At 35.3% G+C, this 22438-nt stretch overlaps 1 protein-coding gene across 2 annotated transcripts in view; it reads right to left on the bottom strand.

Moving 5' to 3' along the window:
- Positions 1 to 22438, bottom strand: part of gnao1a (guanine nucleotide binding protein (G protein), alpha activating activity polypeptide O, a) — a 105780-nt gene that overhangs the window by 75983 nt on the left and 7359 nt on the right. For both annotated transcript variants that reach the window (XM_067390419.1, XM_067390418.1), the window contains exon 3: positions 3630 to 3771. In XM_067390419.1, coding sequence (XP_067246520.1) covers positions 3630 to 3771 — 142 coding nt within the window. The remainder of the gene's footprint in view (positions 1 to 3629; positions 3772 to 22438) is intronic.

Genomic DNA, 22438 nt, shown 5'->3' with positions numbered 1-22438 from the left:
TGGAAAGGGAGATATGGAGGAGAGAGGGCTGTGCCTGTGCATACAAAGACAGACAGATAGAAGTGAGAGAGAGAGAGTGAAAGCAGGAAGCTGAAAAGGTATAAAAGCAAGAAACAGAGACAGAGAGAAAGAAAGGGCAAACAGATCTATAGAGGCTAGGTTGTTGAGAGAGCAGTTCCAATAAAAGCTTCACACCTCAGATTAAAAATGTGTGAGCCAGCTGGCCTCCACAAGCCTGAAGGAACAGAGGGCTGAAGAGTTTGTGTGGATGCGTGTGAGTGATCTGTTCTCAGAATTATATATACATTGCATATATTGCATATACATACTGTATGCATTTACATTTAGTGATTTACAATGAGGAAAGTGTCATAGAGGATCTTCTCTCTTTGGTACACATCACATACTGTATACCTCACATATTCTAAACAATTCCTCCATTGGCAACAGACAGAACTCAGCCCACATGGAATTGGTGCACAAAGACCTCTAGGAGGGATCTATGCAGAATTCTCTCAGGGCTGTGTTGAGGAATGTTCTGGGTTCAATACAAATTAAGCACAGCTGACAGAAAAAAAGGCAAAAAATCTGGCTTATGGTGAGGCAATTTCGATGAAAGTGAATAGGTCCAATCTTTGAATGGTTTTAAAAGTACAGCCACAAGATATAAACAATGTGTGTGTGATAACATGATTTTAGTGTGGAAAAAAATTGTTTTTAATAACATTTTCCGTCAAGTTATATTCAATTTTCCAGCTTTGGTGCCATGACAATTATTAAAAATTATTTAACCAGCTTTAAAGTTCAAATAATACACACGTTTTAACAGGGAAATTAATGCAAATGGTTTTATAATATTTTAAGCGTAATTAAAATTAAATGAAAAATTGGCCCCATTTACTTCCATTGTAATTATAATTGGGTTTTGCTTTTCTAAGAAAACAAGGGATGAGTCAAAATTACTAGTATATAGTATATCTATATATATATCTATATATATATATATATATATATATATATATATATATATATATATATATATATATATATATATATATATATATTTTTTTTTTTTTTTTTTTTTTTTTTTTTTTTTGGTAAACTATCGATTTAACTGCCATATTCCTTTATCTATTTAAGCAGCAGAAACAGCAGAAAGTGCAAAAAAGTCAGATTCCATGTAGGCCCAGCAGTCATATTCAATTAGCATACACATTATGCCACATCACTATCTGTAGCCTCTCTTTTTAGGTACATAGATCTGATGCCCTTCAAGGCCAGCTTCCTGAGATGTAACTCAAACTGGAAATGAAGACGTGTTCTATTTCTCACAAGAGAAAATATCTCAATCGATGGCTGCTAGATATTTCAGATTACTGTTCCTTCCATGCTGATAGCTTTGGTTTGATTAAAATGAAACATTGCTTCCTGCTAAAGGTCAATGAGTTCACTGACACTGACATTATGGTGAGAGAGCTTTTGGGAAAGGGCACAATGGGATTATGAGTCTTATATTGTCACTGATAGAACGCATTAGCAGAGAAATCTTAATCTGAAGCTTCCCATCAGCACCAAACCATTTCACTTATGTATTAGGCAGCGGGAAACGATATCTGCTGTGGCTGGAGTCTATTGACATTTACCACATCTGTTTTTCTTTAGATTAGATTACTGGTTGTGTCTTTAATGCATAGAGTCTTTAGTAGAGTGATTTTTTTTATTATTATTAAAAGGAACATTCCAGGTTCAGTAAAAGTTAATATCAATTGACAATTGTGGCAAAATGTTTTTACCACAAATTAATTTCTACTTCTGGTTTACAGAGAGCTACTTACAATGAAGTGAATGGGGCTAATCTGTAAACATCAAAATGATCAATGTTTCAACAGTATAGCCAAAGATGTAAACAATGTGTGTGTTAACGAATTAGTTCACTTCAGAATTAAAATTTCCTGATAATTTACTCACCCTCATACCATCCAAGATGTTTATGTCTTTCGTTCTTCAGTCGAAAAAAATTAAGGTTTTTGAGGAAAACATTCTAGGATTTATCTCCATTTCTCCGTTCAACAGGATGAAGGTCCAAATTGCAGTTTCAACGCAGCATCAAAGCGCTCTACATGATCCCAGATGAGGAATAAGGGTCTTATCTAGCAAAACGATCGGTCATTTTTTAAAAATTAAAAAAAAAAGTATACTTTTGAACCACAAATGCTTGTTTTCCACTGCTCTGCGATGTGCCACGCATGACGTAATCATATTAGAAAGGTCACACGTGACGTAGGAGGAAGTACCGCGGTAGGACGAAAAACTCCATCTCATTTTCTCCTCCAACTTCAAAATCATCCAATATTGTTGTTTTACCTTTTTTTGCAAAGGCTGTTTGGCTTAATCTTTGCACATTCACTTTGTAGACACTGGATCAGTACTTTCGCGTGACCTTTCTAACGTGATTACGTAATGTAAGGCAGATCACAGAGCTAGTTTAAGACGAGTATTTGTGGTTAAAAAATATATATTATATATATATATAAATAATGTAAAATATATATATATATATATAATATATAATATATATATAATATATATATATATATTTTTTTTTTTTTTTTTTTTTTAAGAAAATGACTGATCGTTTTGATAGATAAGACCCTTATTTTTTGTCTAGGATCGTGTAGAGCACCTCATTTGGACCTTCAACCCGTTAAACCCCAGTGAAGTCCACTATATGGAGAAAAATCCTGGAATTTTTTCCTCAAAAACCTTAATTTCTTTTCAACTGAACAAAGAAAGACATGAACATCTTGGATGACATGGGGGTGAGTAAATTATCAGGAAATATTAATTCAGAAGTGAACTAATCTTTAAACATGATTGTAGATTGTAACTATATCCAACTTTAAAACCTTACAATGCAACACCATAAACCTTAAAAACTGTAAAAATAACTTAAACAGCTACAGCTCAAATGATACAATAAGTTTTAACAGATAATAATAAATAACAATACAATAGTTATAATAATGACTATAGTATATCATTTATTAATCATATAAGAATTTATATCATTATAAACTATTATGTTGTTAATTTACTTGTTATTATTGTAAAAATTATTATTATTTAAAATATAATCACATTGCTTGGCCCCATTTACTTCCATTGCAAGTGCCTCACCTATATATATATATATATATATATATATATATATATATATATATATATATATATTTTTTTTTTTTTTTAAGAAAATAAAATTAACTCATACTGAACCTGGTATATTCTTATAAAAACATTTTTTACTAAATGCAAAAAGGTTTGAAGGTCTCTTTAAAACCATATATCCCTACTGAGTTCAATTCATTATAGCTCATAGTTGCAGCCACAGGAACTATGAAACTGTCTGAGGCTACAAGCCACTGTCATTGACCCATCTGATTCTCCCGAATCATCTTACACGGAACAGTATATATTTGTCTTGCACAAATGTACTTGAATTTCACTTTAAAGTAAAGTGAACTTACAGGTGATCATAAGTGTTTTAATTATAATCCATAGGGTTATAATCACAACGGGAATGTCACTCTTTAATGAGCGTTTCAGCTTATTAGGGTTGGTGTTGCACTCACTTTGCGCTCCTTGTCTCCGTACTCCAGCCCCAGTGTGTCCATGGCACGCACGATAGCAGCCAGAGACTGGATGGTGTTGCTGTAGACCACTGGCTTATACTGCTTCACATCATCACCAGAGAAACCGTCCTCATGGATAATCCTATAGACATAACAGAGACTGTGTTAGAGAGCATGCGGTTCAAATGTGTGTGTGTATGTGTTGGAGAACATCCCTCTGGCCAGAGGAACCAAACTCCAGTCAGCAGGCAGGGATCCTGCCCCATTTCACTAAAATGTTCACCCCAGGCATCAGTTCTTCTCAAGATCACAACCACACAGGAGACTTCTAGACTGACAGTCTCTTGACACACCTATGGTGATAATACTAAAGCAGAGGAAGGTTGGAGATGGAGATAGAAAGCAAACATAGTGATGTTCAAGCACATAAAGATAGTGATGCAATATGTATTATTATGTGAGTCACGGCTTCTGGGCCACCATGCTGCTGTCTTGCCCTGCTCCAAGTATTCATACATTTAATTAAACTTTGCTTTATCACCATTACAGTTAATATATGCTTAATTTCCAAAGTCAGTGAGTGACAATTAGATGTAACATGATCTAAATCAGAGGCACTCAACTTCATGAGACCAAGAAGACCAAATTATAATCTTTTTAAAGGTGCCATCGAACGTTTTTTTTACAAGATGTAATATAAGTCTAAGGTGTCCCCTGAATGTGTCTGTGAAGTTTCAGCTCAAAATACACAATAGATTTTTTTTTATTAATTTTTTTAACTGCCTATTTTGGGGCATCATTAAATATGAGCCGATTTATGCTGCGCGGCCCCTTTAATTCTCGTGCTCTCCACCCACGGAGCTCGCGCTTGCCTTAAACAGTGCATAAACAAAGCTTACACAGCTAATATAACCCTCAAAAATCAAATGGATCTTTACAAAGTGTTCGTCATGCATACTGCATGCATGTGTCGGATTATGTGAGTATTGTATTTAATTGGATGTTTACATTGATTCTGAATGAGTTTGAGGCTATGCTCCGTGGCTAATGGCTAATGCTACACTGTTGGAGAGATTTATAAAGAATGAAGTTGTTTATGAATTATACAGACTGCAAGTGTTTAATAATGAAAATAAAGACGGCTCTTGTCTCCATGAATACAGTAAGAAACAATCTTAACTTTAACCACATTTAACAGTACATTAGCAACATGCTAACGAAATATTTAGAAAGACAATTTACAAATATCACTAAAAATATCATGTTATCATGAATCATGTCAGTTATTATCGCTCCATCTGCCATTTTTCGCTATTGTCCTTGCTTGCTTACCTAGTCTGATGATTCAGCTGTGCTGCTCCAGACGTTAATACTGGCTGCCCTTGTCTAATGCCTTTCATAATGTTGGGAACATGGGCTGGCATATGCAAATATTGGGGGCGTACACCCCGACTGTTACGTAACATTTGGTATTATGTTTAGATTCGCCTGTTCTTCGGAGGTCTTTTAAACAAATGAGATTTACATAAGAAGGAGGAAACAATGGAGTTTGAGACTCACTGTATGTCATTTCCATGTACTGAACTCTTGTTGTTTAACTATGCAGAGGTAAATTCAATTTTTAATTCTAGGGCACCTTTAATGTAAGACTGATGGCTATTCAGACTAGATTAGTTTACACAAACATATTTTGTTATTTTAATCTCAAACCAAATCAAACATATTCAAACATTGTGTCTGTGAAATATATTAACAGAGCAAATTACCAACTATTTTTCAGCAAATTCCACAGAGAAATCTAATCATGAAATCTAATTAATATTTTTTCACAATGCTTCTCCTAGTTTATTTTGCTTCCCTTCACTGAATATCTTACAGTGAACATTGTGTGTAAAATAAGTAGTGGTTCAAGTATTGTTGGCGTCTCATATTATACACACACACACACTATCGTCCAACAGTTTCTACAACCTATTGGCAACACTCACTTTCAGAAAACAAACACCCCCATCTGAGTAATTACAGAGATACTATTCCAATCCAGATCAGTATATTTGACAGTAGCTGATGTGTCAGTCAGTCAGTCATTTTGTTCAAGGTGCCAGCACATTACGTTATGCAAAACAGTTAAAAAAAAAATTATTAAAAAAAGCAATAAAGGACCTTTAAAGTCTGGATGACACACAGGCATTCTCGTGATAAATACTTCAGATTCACATTTTCAGTAAGTATGATATTTGTGAGACGTACAGTAAAATTAAAAGCACAAATTTTCCTACAACTTTTTAATTAGCATACATTCATAACTACGCATGTCAAAAGCCACATGTTGAGTGCCTTCTAAATGATAAATACAAGTGATGAATGATTAATGATTCCACTAGTTGACTACTTATGCAAAAAGACAAATTGCTACATTTGCTGTAGCCACAGTATAACGAAACAGCTATTGTCTCCCAAGGGTGTAGGTAGTTTATCTTCATTTTGTGCTATTGAAAAACCCATGGAAGATGCAGTTTTGTGATGAGTAGGGGGTTTTAATCATCATGTTTAGTGCATTACAGCAGTAGTTTTGTCTCTATCATCCAACATTGTGTTGGAGTGCAGAGTGTCCTTTCTAGACATCCAGCTGCGTCCTTTTCCTCGTGATTCATAAGATGTTGTACATTGTCATGGGTTTTACTGTCTCTTATTCAGTGCCTTTTCCCTCACTCACTCTCACATTTAATATTTGAACCTCATTGCCCATTAATCGCGATTAATCATTTGCAAAATAAAAGTCTGTGTTTACGTAATATATATGTGTGTGTTCTGTGTATAATAATTATGTATATATAAATACACACACATACAGGTATAAAGTTTAGAAATATATGCATGTATTATAAATATATATTTATATATATTTTATATTACATATAAACATAAATATTTTATATATAAATATAACATTTTTCTTAAATATATACATGAATGTGTGTGTATTTCAGTGGCGTGCAGTGGTGTTCTGAAATGAGGAGGCACATTTTTTTTTTTTTATGAATCATTGTAAATTCATGTGCATTACTCTTAAAGCTGACACATCTTCCTTGTTAAATGAACATTACTTTACAGTAACGTTACATCAAAAAAGAAAAAAAGAAACCAAAGACAATTCTATTTTGTAATTTTACATTAACAATGTAATGTTCTATTTATCAAAACCAAGTCTCATCATCTCATCAAGCATCAAGTGTTTTAAGCATTTCTACATTCATTCCAAAATAATAACTAAAGGCAATAATAATTTAAACAATATATTTTATTTGTTTATTGCGTTTTTTCTTTTTAATTGTCAACCTAGAATATTTTGGATCATCAGTCATGCTCCATTAACACAGTCTGTCACAGACACGAATTGCATTTTTAATTTCACCAAGCTGATTGCACTAAAAAAACCCGCAGTCATCACGCTTTCAGTCCATTTCAAGTTTGATTTTGACGTGACATAAAGCGGTGACATCTAACTGGGTGATCTGTTTACTTACTTTTCGATTATTCTTCCGATTGACGCCATTATTTGATCAGTCAAACCTACGCGCGCGGAAAGCGCACGTCAACGAGAGGCGGGATTTATCGCACAAACTAATCATATCCAATCATAACCAATTACATCCAATCATAGCGCGATGGAGACATTGCCTCCTCTCACGTGACTTTCCCCCATTCATTCTCAATTACCCCCCACAAAACCCACCGCACGCCGGGGTTCTGATGATTTTCTATGGATTCCTATGAGAGGAAAGGGAGGCATGACTCCTCTGTGTAACTTTACCTGCGGGTGTCGCTGTTGGGCAGTGTTCCTTAAGAAATACGCGTGACTTGCGCTCTTTTTAATGTCATAATTTGTAATATTTGTGTTGTTTTATATGTAATATGGATTATTTTCTCATCCTATTTTTTTTTGAGGAGGCACTGCCTCCCTTGCCTACTCGGAGGAAACGCCCCTGGTGTATTTATATATACATAATTATTATACACAGAACACACACATATATATTACGTAAACACAGACTTTTATTTTGCAAATGATTAATCGCGATTAATCGTTGCAGCCCTACCTGCATTATTGTCAATGGACAGGCGCCAGTTTTGAGAGGAAAATTGCACTTTTTTTTGTTTAACTTAACAATAAACTTCAATATTTAAAACTGTTTATTTAGACATAATATCCTACCATGTAGGTCATCTGTCATTTTATTGTGTAACATTATCTGAGCGAGGCGATCATCATCTCCGCCAGTGTACTGACGGCATGAGATTAACGAGCAGCGCGCAGCTCAAGTTACTGCCAGAGAAATCATATGACCGATTTCATTTTATTTGTAATGTTATTTTGTTTATGTTTGCAATATTAGCCATTATTGTCTACAGCTATCCAATAGTGCACTCAAATATGGAGGATATTCGTTTACAATAATCAAACCAGTTATTTTTGAATAATCGTCTATTGGCTGGACATAATCCTTTATTTAAACAACTTCAATTTGATGCCAGCATCGTAAATTAAGTCCATGCATGAACATTTTTGTTTAATACAATAAATTTCCCCCAAAACCTTTAATTTAATCCACCCAAAATAGACTAGTCATATAAATATTTTAAGCTTTGACTAATTAAAGCTCTTTAAAGTGACACTCAGCTTATTCACATTGACCTATAGGAATACGATGCCTATCACCACATTTGTATATATATGGTCTATTCAATATTATCAGCAGCTTTATCGCATTGCTCAGGAGCTAATTACCCTACTCCATCCCCAGCTCCTCCTTCGTCCAGTCAGGACTTGACCTTCTGATATTTCTTTTGATCAAACTAATTTCTTCAATTATGTTACATTAATCATTGTCATTAAGAAGTTAATGATATTGCAATACTTGGTTCCATTCTGTTTAACCTAAGGGGGTTATCGCTGCTCTCCCTGCTCTTATCCATGCTAGGCTGCATGATCCAGAACAGAACCGTACCACCAACTCCAAACTGTATACTAACTGCCAGTTATCTTTGACTATAGTGATCCTGACAAAATAACCATCATGTACACACAGCGCATACAACACCTTTGCACTTTTTTTTTCTCAACATGGGGACAGGAGAGCTTTCAGTCAATAAATTTGAAAAGGTAACTTGTGTTACTTATTTGAAAAAGTAACTTAGATATTTTGTTGTAGATTGAAAAAGTAATGCATTACTAGTAATCTGATTAAGTATTACAAGTTACTTGTAATGAGTTACCCCCAACACTGGTTATTTCCGCAGTAGACAGCATGCCTGACTTTGATCCAGGAAAGTAGAGCATTCAGAACAGCAGGGATGGGTTTCTCACAGAGAATATGACCCTGCTGGAGCCAAACCACAAAGGGGGTCCCCAATGGCACTACGTTCTTCTGTGGCTAAAACCCCTAATTCAATTGATTTAGTTGAAATTAGGTTTAGACATCTGTTTTTTCTGCAATACTGAAAGATGGCAAGTCGTTTTTAGATCATGAGGCTTTGACCCCCTTTGCGCACACACACACACACACACACACACACACATATTATATGCATTTCTTTGAAGCATAATGGCTTTGTCTGGGCTAAAAGCTAAAGCCAAAGAATTATCACATCAGCGCTCGGCTGGTCTTAGTAAATGGTGTTAGTGCGGCATGAGAAAAGCCAGACAGACTGGCAAAGCCTGGCATTATGCAGACCCAGACATCACACTGGTTTATTAGACTGGTGCCAGAGAGAGGTGTGATGAAGCATGTGTTTGGGGATGATATTTTTGACCACTTGTATGCACACACACATACATACACACAAAGTGACCAATTAGCTCATTGTTGCAGTTAGTTCAACCTAAACCACTCCTACACTGAAATTATAGTTCTGTCATGACAACTCTCGGAGTGTTTGGCATAGTAATTGGTAAGACAATGTTGATATGTTTGGTCTTGTCAGAATAGATCTGCTACACTGCTGCAGCTTTTATTGCTGCTGCTGTTGATTATTGCTGCTGCTGCTAATGCTGCAGAGCAAGAACAGGACTTGCTACTGCCAATACATACACGTTACATTGCCGTGAGCAAGTAAGACATGCTGCTGCTGTACAATATAGCGTACATGGCGTTCTATGCTATAGCGTACATGGCGTACAGGTGGAGCTGGGGAAGGTGGAGGGTTTCTGAAAGCGCGCTACACTGATAAGGCAAATGCTACCCCAGTATGTGATGGTTTAGCAGCAAGCTCATTGGCTAATGATAGCACAGGAACCAATCAGCTGTGCCCTATAGATAATGATATGATTATGAGCAGGTTGAGTTAAAGGACCTATTAGCCTGCACCATCTAGAGTTTCATGACAGAAATTTGTATTTCTAAACCAGTTTACGGTTCATTTTATAGAAGCGCCAGTAATATTATTCAATATTTTATTACTTATATACTTTTTTTACAGTAATTATCACAATAAACTTTTATAATTTACATAGTTAAACTTAAATGCTTAATTTGGTAACTTAATTTGGTGTACAAAATGTAAAATACAAAGTGAATCACATTCAGTTTTTAAACCATTCAGTGTCTTTGTTAAGGAATAAAAAATGTACGAAAGATGATGTTTTATTTCTGCCACTCTGGTGATAAACTACAAAAATAATAAAAAGATGAAATCATGATTAATTACTAAGCCCTTGTTCTAGAACATACTGAAATATTAATTTTCTGGTGATTCTATTAAAATTAATTTAAATCACAATAACACGGAACAAATAAAATCATGTAAATTGCTCCACTTAAGTAAACCATCACATCTGGGTTTGATGAATAAATTATACTTTAAAAGAATTTTCATTTACAATTTGATAGTTTGAACAAACACCTGTGCTGCTGCTCTCTTTCTGACTGATTTTCAGGAATCAGATGATTTTTTTATATATATATATATATATATATATATATATATATATATATATATATATATATATATATATATATATATATATATATATATATATTCATCTTGGGGCAAAAAAAGAGTTAATATGTTCACTTTGGCAACACTAGTTTGGCAAAACTGTTTCCTTATTGGTAAAACATCTTTATATATTTCCATTATGAGCAATTCAAGCTTCTTATCCAACAACAGCTGGTGCTAGCAAACCAATAAAAACCAATGAGATTTCCAGAATCTCTCTCTCTCTCTCTATGTCTGTCTGTCACTCTCACTTTTTCACTTTTCTCAGATGACCACTAAATAATTCAGGTGATAAAAATAACAAATGTTTAGGGTCTTTTGAAAGTCGCAATATAAATAAGGACATCGGTTTTTGATTCCCGTGAGAGGATGGAAACATTGATCTGTTTCAAATGTGAGACACTGAAAGTAGACTCTCACTCAGAGGGCTCCGATTCCAGTCGACCTGGCAAAGACCAAGGGCCTGACACACACACGCACACACACTCATGTTGGGTCTCCATGTTTTATGGGGACTTTCTACAGAGATTATGATTTTTATTCTGTAAAAACGGTGCAATCTATCCCCTAACCCTAAACCTACCCATCACAGAAAACTTTATGCATTTTTACATTTTCAAAAAAACTTATATAATACTAGTATAACTAGTATAACTTATATAGTACTAGTATAAGCTGTTTTCCTCATGGGGGCCAAAAAATGTCCCCACAAGGACAAGGATTTCAGATATTGCCATCTTTTTCGGGACATTTTGTCCCCATAACGTAAGGTTTACTAAGACCACACACACACACACACACACACACTTCCCACAGTCTTAGGCCCTGTTTACACCTGGTATTAAGATGCGCTTTGGTCGATCAGATCACACGTGGACAACACTAAATACAGGTGTAAACTGGGTCTAAAACGTTTTGAGGCTGTCAACTTTCGACCACTTCCAGAGGTAGTTGAAAACGCATTTGACCAGATTGCTTTCGCAGTGTAAAGGCTCATGTGGTCAAATGCGCTCGAAGAGCCACAAAAGACCGCCTACTCTCCGCCTACTGACCTAATGTGTAAACATAATGGGAAGCACGCTAGCCAGATTAGATTTAAACTCTGTCGGCTGAAGACCCAAGTCTGGTTTGAAGACGAAAAACGTAGCAAACACAATGCACTCTTACCATTTCTAACACACACTTACTTCATTCAGCATGATCTTGCGGCTATAAACAATCTCATATGGAGTTCACATACAAAATTGTTGCAAACCACCCTGAAACTGAGAGACACAAGTGAATGGGGCAAGACTGTTTTAGCACCAACATGACAATGCAGCCAGCATGAATCTGGCAATGAAGATATGTGAGCTTTTGGCTCATCTGTGTGATTCTCTCCAATCACAAAGTCTCCGTGAACACAGTGCTGGACTGTGCAAAACAACAAAGACCTCTGATGCTGCACAGCGTATGGAGAGTCATTTACATAAGGAGAATGGGAACAAGTTAACTAGCTGACTACTTTTCTGGACAGCTAGTGGACTAGTAAAAATTGTGCAAGCCCTAGTATATTTACATCTCTGTGCTCAGCTCTAAGCTTAAATTTACGGTCAGACAAAGACACTTAACTGTTATGTAAACAAAACAATGACTATTTCCTGACCAGAATATATGCATGTATAGATAGACAGTCACTTCCTCATGGGTGTCTTTAAATATGTATACAATACATAAAAAGGAACATGAAAAAGTGGTTCAGTCTAGGCCTGTTATAATCTTATAAAACAGAGGTCTTTAACCTTTACAGATCCAGACCCCCAGGGACCGTTTTAGAGAATAACCTGATTTTTTTTGGTAACGCTTTATAATACTTTCAATGATACCTTGCAAACAAATATTATTACATCTTTAAATGCTTACCTGTTTATAAATGTAACAAAAGTAGACATACATGTTTGAAATACACTACTGTTCAAAAATGTGGGGTACAGCTGTACTGGGATAAAAGTTTGGAACTTCGGATATAAACATTGATGTCTACGGTACTGATCAAAGTAGAGGAAATCACCTTTTGCATGTAACTTCACGCTTCAAATAAAAATTGTATCAGTTACATTGTTACACCAGTAGGTGGCAACAAGTGACTTAAAAAATGTATTTGAAACATTCATTCGAGAGATTCATTTAAAATGCTGATTCATCCAGTAATGAAACAAGTAAAGTCTTTATGATGGAGTCATTGAATCATTAATTCAAACCGATTTTTTCAATGATTTAAACAGAATGCCGCAGTTAAAATTTAGTCAGAACCAGTAGTAAACTGCATGTTGTTTAGTTTAGTTGTTTGTTCAGAATCATAGGAGAATCGTGATCTCTATTTTAAACAAAATAATCGTGATTCTCAATTTATCCAGAATCGTGCAGCTCTAGTATGGGGTCTTTTGTTAATGAAATTAATACTTTTATTCAGTGAGAATGCATTAAATTGATCAAAAGTGACAGTAGTCGTTTCAAGTGTTATAAAATAAACGCTTTTCTTTTAAACTTTCTATTCATCAAAGAAAAAAAAAATATCCATAAATGTTTCCACAAAAAGATTAAGCAGCACAACTGTTTTCAGCATTGATAATAATAAATGTTTCTTGAGCAGCAAATCAGCATATTAGACTGATTTCTGAAAGATCATGTGACACTGAAGACTGGAATAATGATATTGAAAATTCAGCTTTGATCACAGGAATAAATTACATTTTAAAATATATTACAATAAATAACATTTTAAATCATTATAATTTATAATTCACAATAACTGATTTTTTTCAAAAACAACAAAAAAACTTGGTGACTCCAAATTTTTGAACGGTAGTGTATATAAAACAGCATTGGTTGTACATTTCATCAGATAAACATAATGATACTTTATTTAGAGAGAGGATGTTCCAAAAATTTTTTTTTATCATAACATAACTGCGTAACTGAAAAATGTGGGTACACTTTTTTCCTTTTTTTAAAGGGTTGACTCAACAAATACATAAAATTAAGTTGTATGGAAGTCTTAATGCAAGCTAATAGAAATATTTCTGAAGCACTTCAACAAAGAACTGTATCATTTTTTTTTTCTCCAAATATTAAGCTAATAACATAATACAAGCCCAGCCACTTAAATTACAGAAGAAAGTTCACCCTATTATCTAATGTGCAATTTCTTAGAAAGTTTGTGTGAGGTTACCAGTCATTTTTCATCTTCTCCTTTCCACTGATAAGGGCTGTTCTCTAGAATCCAGCATGTGGGCGGAGGAGAGACATCATTACAGCAACCTTTCCTTCAGATGAACTTATTATAGAATAGCTCATTAAAGGAGAGAGAGAACAGAGTGAGAGAAAGGATCATCTCAGATTGGAAAACTTATCGCTTTCATGCATGAAGACTAATTTCCCACATCTCACGGCTGTCTGTGAGGTATGTGTTTGTGTGTGTGTGTCCTGAGAGGTGGAGGATCTGGCCAGCACAAGCTCCTGCTGAGGTTATTATACAATCACGCCAACTGCGCTCTGTGACCTGTAACTTGGTTTGAGTGCACTCAATCTTATTCGCACAAAGGGACAAATCACCATGGCATTCATCAACGTAAAGGGCATGTGCAATACAATGGCTAGTGGAGTGATTTAAAGGAGTCATTCAAAATTCTATCATTTATTCACCCTCATGTCATTTCAAACCTGTATAACTTTTTCTTCATGATGTTCTAAACCCGTATGAATTTCTTACTTCTGTGCAACACAAAAATAAGGGTTTAGAAGAATTTCCAAGTTCCCCTTTTCCATGTAATGAGAGTAAATGGGGACTGGGACTGTCAAGCTTAAAAAAAAAGAAAAAACATCTAGAACAGCTTGTGTGTAACAGATGTAGGCTAGTAAGCGCTGTGTGTGTAAACCTCTTTAACCTCCTAGCCTCCTTGTTAGAGTGCCCGAATCCTATGCCGCTGGACCCGGGTTCTAGTCCCACTTAGAGCGGGCGGTTTGCACAGGAGGGGTTACATGTGCACAATATTTCAATAGTTCTGGGAGAAACAGACCATTATGTTTGTTTAGTTTTTAGCTATTGTTCAATAAAATCAAAACTAAAATTATAAATTGTTTTTCGGTAAACATAGTTTTCGGAAACAAGTGGAAAAATAAAATATAAATATTCTATGAAAAACTTTACTGAAGATTGTTAACAGCAATAAATAAGTGTACAGTAAGTAGAAGTACTAAAAATATTAAAATTGTTAAACAAATTAAACTGTAAACTAAACCAAAATTAAAATGAAAACTGAAAATATACAAATAAAAGCTAATTCAAAATATTAATAAAAACTATAGCAGTACATAAATAATATTAAAATTACACTGACAGCAACAAATTGCCTTTTATTTCCACTTTTTCCAGAGGTTTTTTGATGGTTTTTGGGACCACCATCCAGTTTCACTTTATGAAAAAGAGCAGCATAAACATTCTGCTATGGAATTTATAAAATGAGAGAAAGTCATATGAGTTTAGAATGACAATATTTTAGGTAAACTAATACTTTAAAATGTATTGGATTTCGAACGGTGGATGGATGGCACAAAAAGTTGTCAGGTGAATTAAGTACACATAGATTGTGATTGACAGGACTAAATAAACATGCTCCTCTTGGCCTTTGGTTTGGATGGAACTCCATTTATCAGATCGATGAGGTTAAGAGAAGACGATCTAAAGAGCAACTCACTGATCTGAATGGGAAGGGTTTATTTTAAAGCAGTGAGATGGAATGTGATTTAAAGGATCTCAAGAGTGCACACCAGTAGCCAAAATAGAAATACAAAAACTCTCACGCACACACACACACATACACTCAATGACCCACACTACCTCTTGCTCCTATCTCCCAAAGCTGGCTCATGTCATCTGTAAGAGAATCCTTTGTCCTGATGGTGTTTTTGAGTGCTGTTTCTGTCATCACCCTCCGGACATGGCCACTTATCCCACTAAACACCGGGAGGAACATCTATTTATAACAATAATAATCAGGGCTTCGCTTTCTCAATCACACAGAGAGTTCGCAGGTCAACCCTTCTCTGTTAAAGCCTAACATCTGCCCAACATGTACGCTGCCCATCCCTTCTGCTGTGCGCAGATGTATGCGAGTCACGTTCTATTGGATCATTTCAAAGAAACGCTTGTCAAAGGAAACGGAGGGAAACTACAGGGTGTAATTACAATTATGAAACTACAAGCCGAGTATGACGGGTCTGTATATCCCTCCCTATCATCTCATTTTCTCTCCGTTCTTACAGAGTAATGTCAAAAGCGAGCTTTAAGAAAAATGAAGAAAGGGAAGGTTTTTGAAAAGCAGTTACACAAGGCTCAATGTACGTAGCATACTGATTACTTGCGATGAAATGCTGAGAACGGTCAATTTTGATTTCACATGATACATTTCGCAGTGGAACATAATAATTAGTGTGAAAATTATATAGAAATTGATTCATTAAGATTTGATTGATTAGCCTGAAAATGTGTTGATGTGACATTTAGGCCTAATATTACTTTTTCCGCATCACTCGGCCTTCATTATATAAGCAGAAATGAAAAGTAATTTCCTAAGTGAAGAAATTTACATTAACATTTTAATGTAAGCTTTTGAATATTACACACTGATGAATCATACAGTCATTTATTAAGAAAGTAAATTGGGTCAATTTTAATTTCATGTTGCTTAAAAGCAGGAAGATGTTAATAGTACCAGACTAGCGGATTACTATGGACTGGTTATGAATTCATAACATTACTCACACCCAGATATGTTTCGCCATCATCCTGTACGCTCCCCCTGACCAACCCCCTGATTCACGCCCACTTTTCTTCTGATTCACGGTTCACAGTAACTCCCCCTCCCCCTTATCTACTCTGGGTGATTCGTCATCCTCTAATTATGACAGCCATTGTCATCTCCATGGCAACAGAGTGAAGAAAAGAAGGAGGGAATGCATACAAGCAAATGAAATGAGGTGCATGCGCACAGCAGCTGAAGCACCAACCGTTTCACACACATCATTCACTGCAAGAGTTAAATATCAGCTGTTCCTGACAAATGTTATGTGTGATTACCATAAACGATGGGGCAACATCTGTACTTTTCAGTCAGTAAAAAGGAAGTGAAAACTGCAAAAGCAGAAATGTTACACTCAGTGTGTGAACAAAAGACCACAGGCGGAGTCCCTACTGCATCTGCAATTATATCTTAATTAAAAGTTGCTTGTGTAATACCCAAGCTCCATTTGTGTTTCTGCGTGTGCGCGCACGTGTCGGCTCCCCAGGGCCGAAGGTTACTGGAAACCACCAACAGACAGACCAATTTATACCTACTCGCAGTTACCTGGTAAAGGTTACAATGATGCACACATGGCAAAACACAGTCACAGCAGGATGCAATTAACACTCTTCACTCACATCACCCCACAACACACTTTTCATCAGTATCCTACTAACACTTGCAAATAAGCAAATTATTTGCACACAGCTAGGTGTAAAAGACCAAAGTGTATGACATTCTTACATTTAAAGGGACAGTTCCTCTAAAAATTCAAATTATGCTACCCAGCAAGCAATAGCCGTCATTTCACCATCTCGGTTATCTATAAACTCGATAGTTAAAGCACTCCTAGCCAAAATAACCTTGAATTTGGTTACATGTCGTTTTTGCCAAAATAACTTGAGAGATGAAAAATGTAAATGTATATGCTGTATATAAACAAATGATCGCCTTCCAAGGGCTTCCGCCAAAACCGCACTTTCGTATTCTTCAAAAAGTTTACACTGTGTGTCTTACACCTTCTCTATTCTACTTACGGAACGAACGCAGCGGCAGTTTTTCCGTAAGTACTAAGTAGAATAGACTAGAGGTGTCAAAAGAACCGACTTCGGTACCTAGTCGGTACTGAAATTTAAAAAATGTGACACTTTGAGCGCTGTTGAGTGGATTCGTAACCATCTCTGATTGGCCGTTGGTTTCTTGGCTCATCGGATATGTCTGTGATTGGCTTCAATGATCAACGCTGTAAAAAAGTTGTAAATAGTCATCAATAAATCTCTTCACTAAGCGCTTACACAGATACACACGGGAGCGTTTGAAAGCTGTGGATTGGTCCACTGCCTGCTTTCAATCACTCGCGCTCCCACTTTCAAAACGCATTCAAATTCAAACACTTCCGTGTGCTTTCAAATGCTCCCGTGCGTTGATCATTGTAGCCAATCACAGGCACATCCGATGAGCACGTCAACACAATGGCCAATCAGACGTGTTTACGAATCCGCTCAAAAGCGCTCAAAGCGTCACATTTTTTAAATTTCAGTACCGATAGGTACCGAAGTCGGTACTTTTGACAGCTCTAGAATAGACACCACTTGGAAGTCGATCATTTGTTTATATAAAAGCATATACAGTACAGTCCAAAAGTTTGGAACCACTAAGATTTTTAATGTTTTTAAAAGAAGTTTCGTCTGCTCACCAAGGCTACATTTATTTAATTAAAAATACAGTAAAAACAGTAATATTGTGAAATATTATTACAATTTAAAATAACTGTTTTCTATTTGAATATATTTCACAAAGTAATTTATTCCTGTGATGGCAAAGCTGAAATTTCAGCATCATTACTCCAGTCTTCAGTGTCACATGATCCTTCAGAAATCATATGCTGATCTGCTGCTCAAGAAACATTTAATGTGTACAATTGTACAAAATATTTGTGTACAATATTTTTTTTCAGGATTATTTGATGAACAGAAAGTTCAAAAGAACAGTGTTTATCTGAAATCTAATCTTTTGTAACATTATAAATGTCTTTACTGCCACTTTTGATTGATTTAATGCATCCTTGCTGAATAAAAGTATTAATTTCTTTAATTTCTTTTCAAAAAAAATAAAAATAAAAATTCTTACTGACCCCAAACTTTTGAACGGGAGTGTATAATGCTACAGAAGCTTTGTATTTCAGATAAATGCTGTTCTCTTGAACTTTCTATTCATCAAGGAATCCTGAAAAAAAAAAGTACACAACTGTTTTCAACATTGAAAATAATCATAAATGTTTATTGAGCAGCAAATCAGCATATTAGAATGATTTCTGAAGGATCATGTGACACTGAAGACTGGAGTAACGATGCTGAAAATCCAGCTTTGCATCACAGGAATAAATTACTTTGTCAAATATATTTAAATAGTACACAGTTATTTTAAATTGTAATAATATTTCACAATATTACTGTTTTTACTGTATTTTTAATTAAATAAATGTAGCCCTGGTGAGCAGACTAAACTTCTTTTAAAAACATTAAAAATCTTAGTGGTTCCAAACTTTTGGACTGTACTGTACATTTACATTTTTTTCGAAAATGACCAATTGTTTTGCTAGATAAGATCCTTATTTCTCGTCTGGTATCGGTTAAAGCTTTTTGAAGCTACACTGAAACTGTAATTTTGACCGTCAACCGTTTGGAGGCCATTGAAGTCCACTATAAGGAGAAAAATCCTGGAACGTTTTCATCAAAAACCTTAATTTCTTTTCGACTGAAGAAAGGAGGACATGGAAATCTTGGATGACATGGGGGTGAGTAAATTATCAGGAAAATTTTATTTGAAAGTGAACTAATCCTTTAAAACTGTTTTGATCGTAACAATAAAAAAAACTTTCTTGAGCACCAAATCAGCATAACAGAATCATTTCATGTAACACTGAAGACTGGAGTAATAGCTGCTGACAATGCAGCTTTGCCATCACAGGAATAAATTACATTTAAAATACATTTAAATTGAATATTTTACAATATTATTGTTTTACTGTATTTTTGTTCAAATAAACATATAAACATACATTCACAGGTTTTGAAGCTATTTATGTAATAAAAGTGTCTCATTTTTTGTTGCATCCCCTCTTACATTCTAGTATATTTTTAATTAAGGGCTATGCCACAATCTGATCCAGACACACATTGTGTAATTCGAACATAAGGGTAGTTCACATTGCACTGCCATGCTGTAAATCAGCTGACCTCAGATCAGATGAGCAGACCCACCCTGACTGCCTCTCCAATAAAGCTCTTTTGTGTTGCCGTTGAAGGGGCTGGCCTAGGACCTGCTTTATTGCCCAACACAAACACCTCACTAAGACAAAGGCCTTTTGTGTGATCACCAGCACATGGGTCAGCCAGAAATCTCCACACGGTAAGTACATATGGACCCACCACAGAGAGACCAAAAGAGATGTAGAGGGTGGAAAAGAAGAACCGGTGGGAGAACAAGGGTCACTGAGGGGTTCAGGGAAGCACTTGACATTCCGGCCCCACTGTTTCCCACTCTCCTGCCCAACTCTCCGGCATCAAATCTCTAACCCACAAACTGATAAATGCACTGTTTCACTGCCGTAAAGAGAAGCTTGCTTAGGTGTGTGACTGAGTAAGAAAAATAGAGAAAGAGACACTTTTTTTGTCTGAGCTGAACACTTCCTCTCTATCTGTTTTTTTACTCACAAGAAGTGAGAAAAGAATTACTGTGCAGTATGTTACTCTAAAAAAAAAAAACTTTTAGTGTTGTTAGTTTCACTCAAACCATCCATGTTCACATTACTTAAACTCATGTAATTACATGAACTTAATTTAACTGAGTTGTTTCTACTAAAAATTAGTATTGTCAGCTTTACTTAAGTGTTTTTTCAGTCAACTTAACATTGCTGAGTGAAACGCAAAACATTTATGTTGAAATAACTAACTAGGCAGTGAATCCATAGTTCCCAGCATGCTTTGCAAAGTAGTAAATTTAGGGATTTAAAGTGTTATTTTATGCGTTTTTCAATAAAATGGAAAGATGTTACTTTGTGATAGTGTTTAATGTTCAGTTATGTTGGAAATTTAGAGGAGTTTCTATAATGTTTTTTGAATTTTGTAGTTACCATTATGCAGAAGAGTGGCGCCTGCGTTTAAAATAAATCAGTGAATGTGTTATCCTTACATAAACTTTTATAAATTTAACACAACGTTATTAAGTAAACTGCACATATAAATAGAAAGTAACAGTGACAAATTCAAATGATTTGAATTTACTCTCTTACTCTTAAGTTCTTCAACTTTCATATCTGGTCACCCCTTTTGAATAACAGGTTTCATACTAAAATGTGCAAAGTTTGCAAATATATATTACACACACACTGTAGGTCAGTTGTTTTTACAAAAGAAACCATGGTATATAAGATCTCAATGTTGCATGTTTAACTGAATTTGTTGGTTTGATAATTTTGCATACCCAGTAGCGTTCACAAATCAGATGCAAAATACATGCTGCCATGGCACAGGTATAGAAACAAATATACACATGTATAAAAATCATCTCCAACCCAAAAAGAATTGAGGTGTGCATTGTTCAAGTCACACTGTGTCTGTGGGTCGAGCCAGAGGGGATCACGCCAGAGTATTACAGTCAAAGCTCTGGGAAATCAACACATGAGAACCGTTTGTTCTCCTTGTGCTCAGTCAACTCCAATCACATCACCTAGATGCATGAAACCCCCTCTATTACAGAGGGACAGAGATCCAGACAGACTGTCAGAAGATCACCAACAGAGAGAGAAGCAAAAATGGACGGGGAAACTATCATTTGTACTGTTCATTTCACCAGCCTGTGTGTTTCATCAGAGCTCCTTCCCTTTTTTTAATAGTGACTCAGAGCTTCCCCAAACACACGCACACACACGTACACGCATTATGGTTTGCAAGTGTGTGCACTTACAGCCCCACCCAAACCCACTGCACTTGAAATATATATTAAAATATAATCTTCCCATAGGATGATTTCCCAGTGGAAAATCAGACATAAAGTTGTAGTGTAAATGGCCTTGTAATCTGCATACTGCACACTACTGCAGTTGCCAATAACAGGGCCAGCAGTAATGCAGTCACAAGCAAGAGTGCTTTGTGTCAATGCTAATTTCCTTTCTTTGCATTAAAATGGGCTTTACCCACACAAACAGCCCTCTCCAACTCAACATCTGCTATGAACCTTTGAACAATACAGCTGAAAAATGTGCAGGGAGTTCAGTAAAGGTTCCAGTTAAACACAATGACGTCAGAGAATACACCTACTATACTTAAAAGGCTAAAAAAAAAGGAAGAAAATGCAGAATTTGTATGATTTTGAACCATATTTTACAAATTAAGTAATGGATTTCCAGGATTTTCCTGGATGTTTCTGCACTTCATCCACTACTGATGAGCAGATAATTTTTTTCATGTTATGTCTGATAGCCTATAAATGGTCATCATAAAAAAAGTATTACGTAAAAAAAAAAAAAAAAATAGTAAAATTTTAATTTAAATAAATAAAAATACAATACAAAATTCAGTTCTTTTAAATGCTACAGGCAAATTTAGGTATGACAATTTAATATAATAATATAATATTATATAATGTTCACTATGAAAACCATACATTTTAAGATCTGCCTAAGATTAAATTTAACAGCATTATTAAATTACTAGTGTACTAGTGTTACTAGTAAGGTAATTAAGGTAATCATATCAGCATATAACCCAAATATGGCACCAGTATACTGTGTATCTATTCTTAATTCATTCATTCGTGGCCACTATATACATATTTTTACCCCCGTATGCCAAAAAATCTAACTTTCTTAGCTGTACACTGTAAACCCTAAGGCTCAAAATACTTAATTGGTTTGAGTGGGACAAATTTAAATTAAACAAATTAGTTATGAGTATTTCAAACTTTCGTTTTCTTTTGAATTCACAG

The sequence above is a fragment of the Chanodichthys erythropterus genome, chromosome 7, assembly GCF_024489055.1.
Source record: "Chanodichthys erythropterus isolate Z2021 chromosome 7, ASM2448905v1, whole genome shotgun sequence".
In the NCBI taxonomy this organism is placed as follows: Eukaryota; Metazoa; Chordata; class Actinopteri; order Cypriniformes; family Xenocyprididae; genus Chanodichthys; species Chanodichthys erythropterus.
This window is presented reverse-complemented; position numbering and strand designations above follow the sequence as displayed.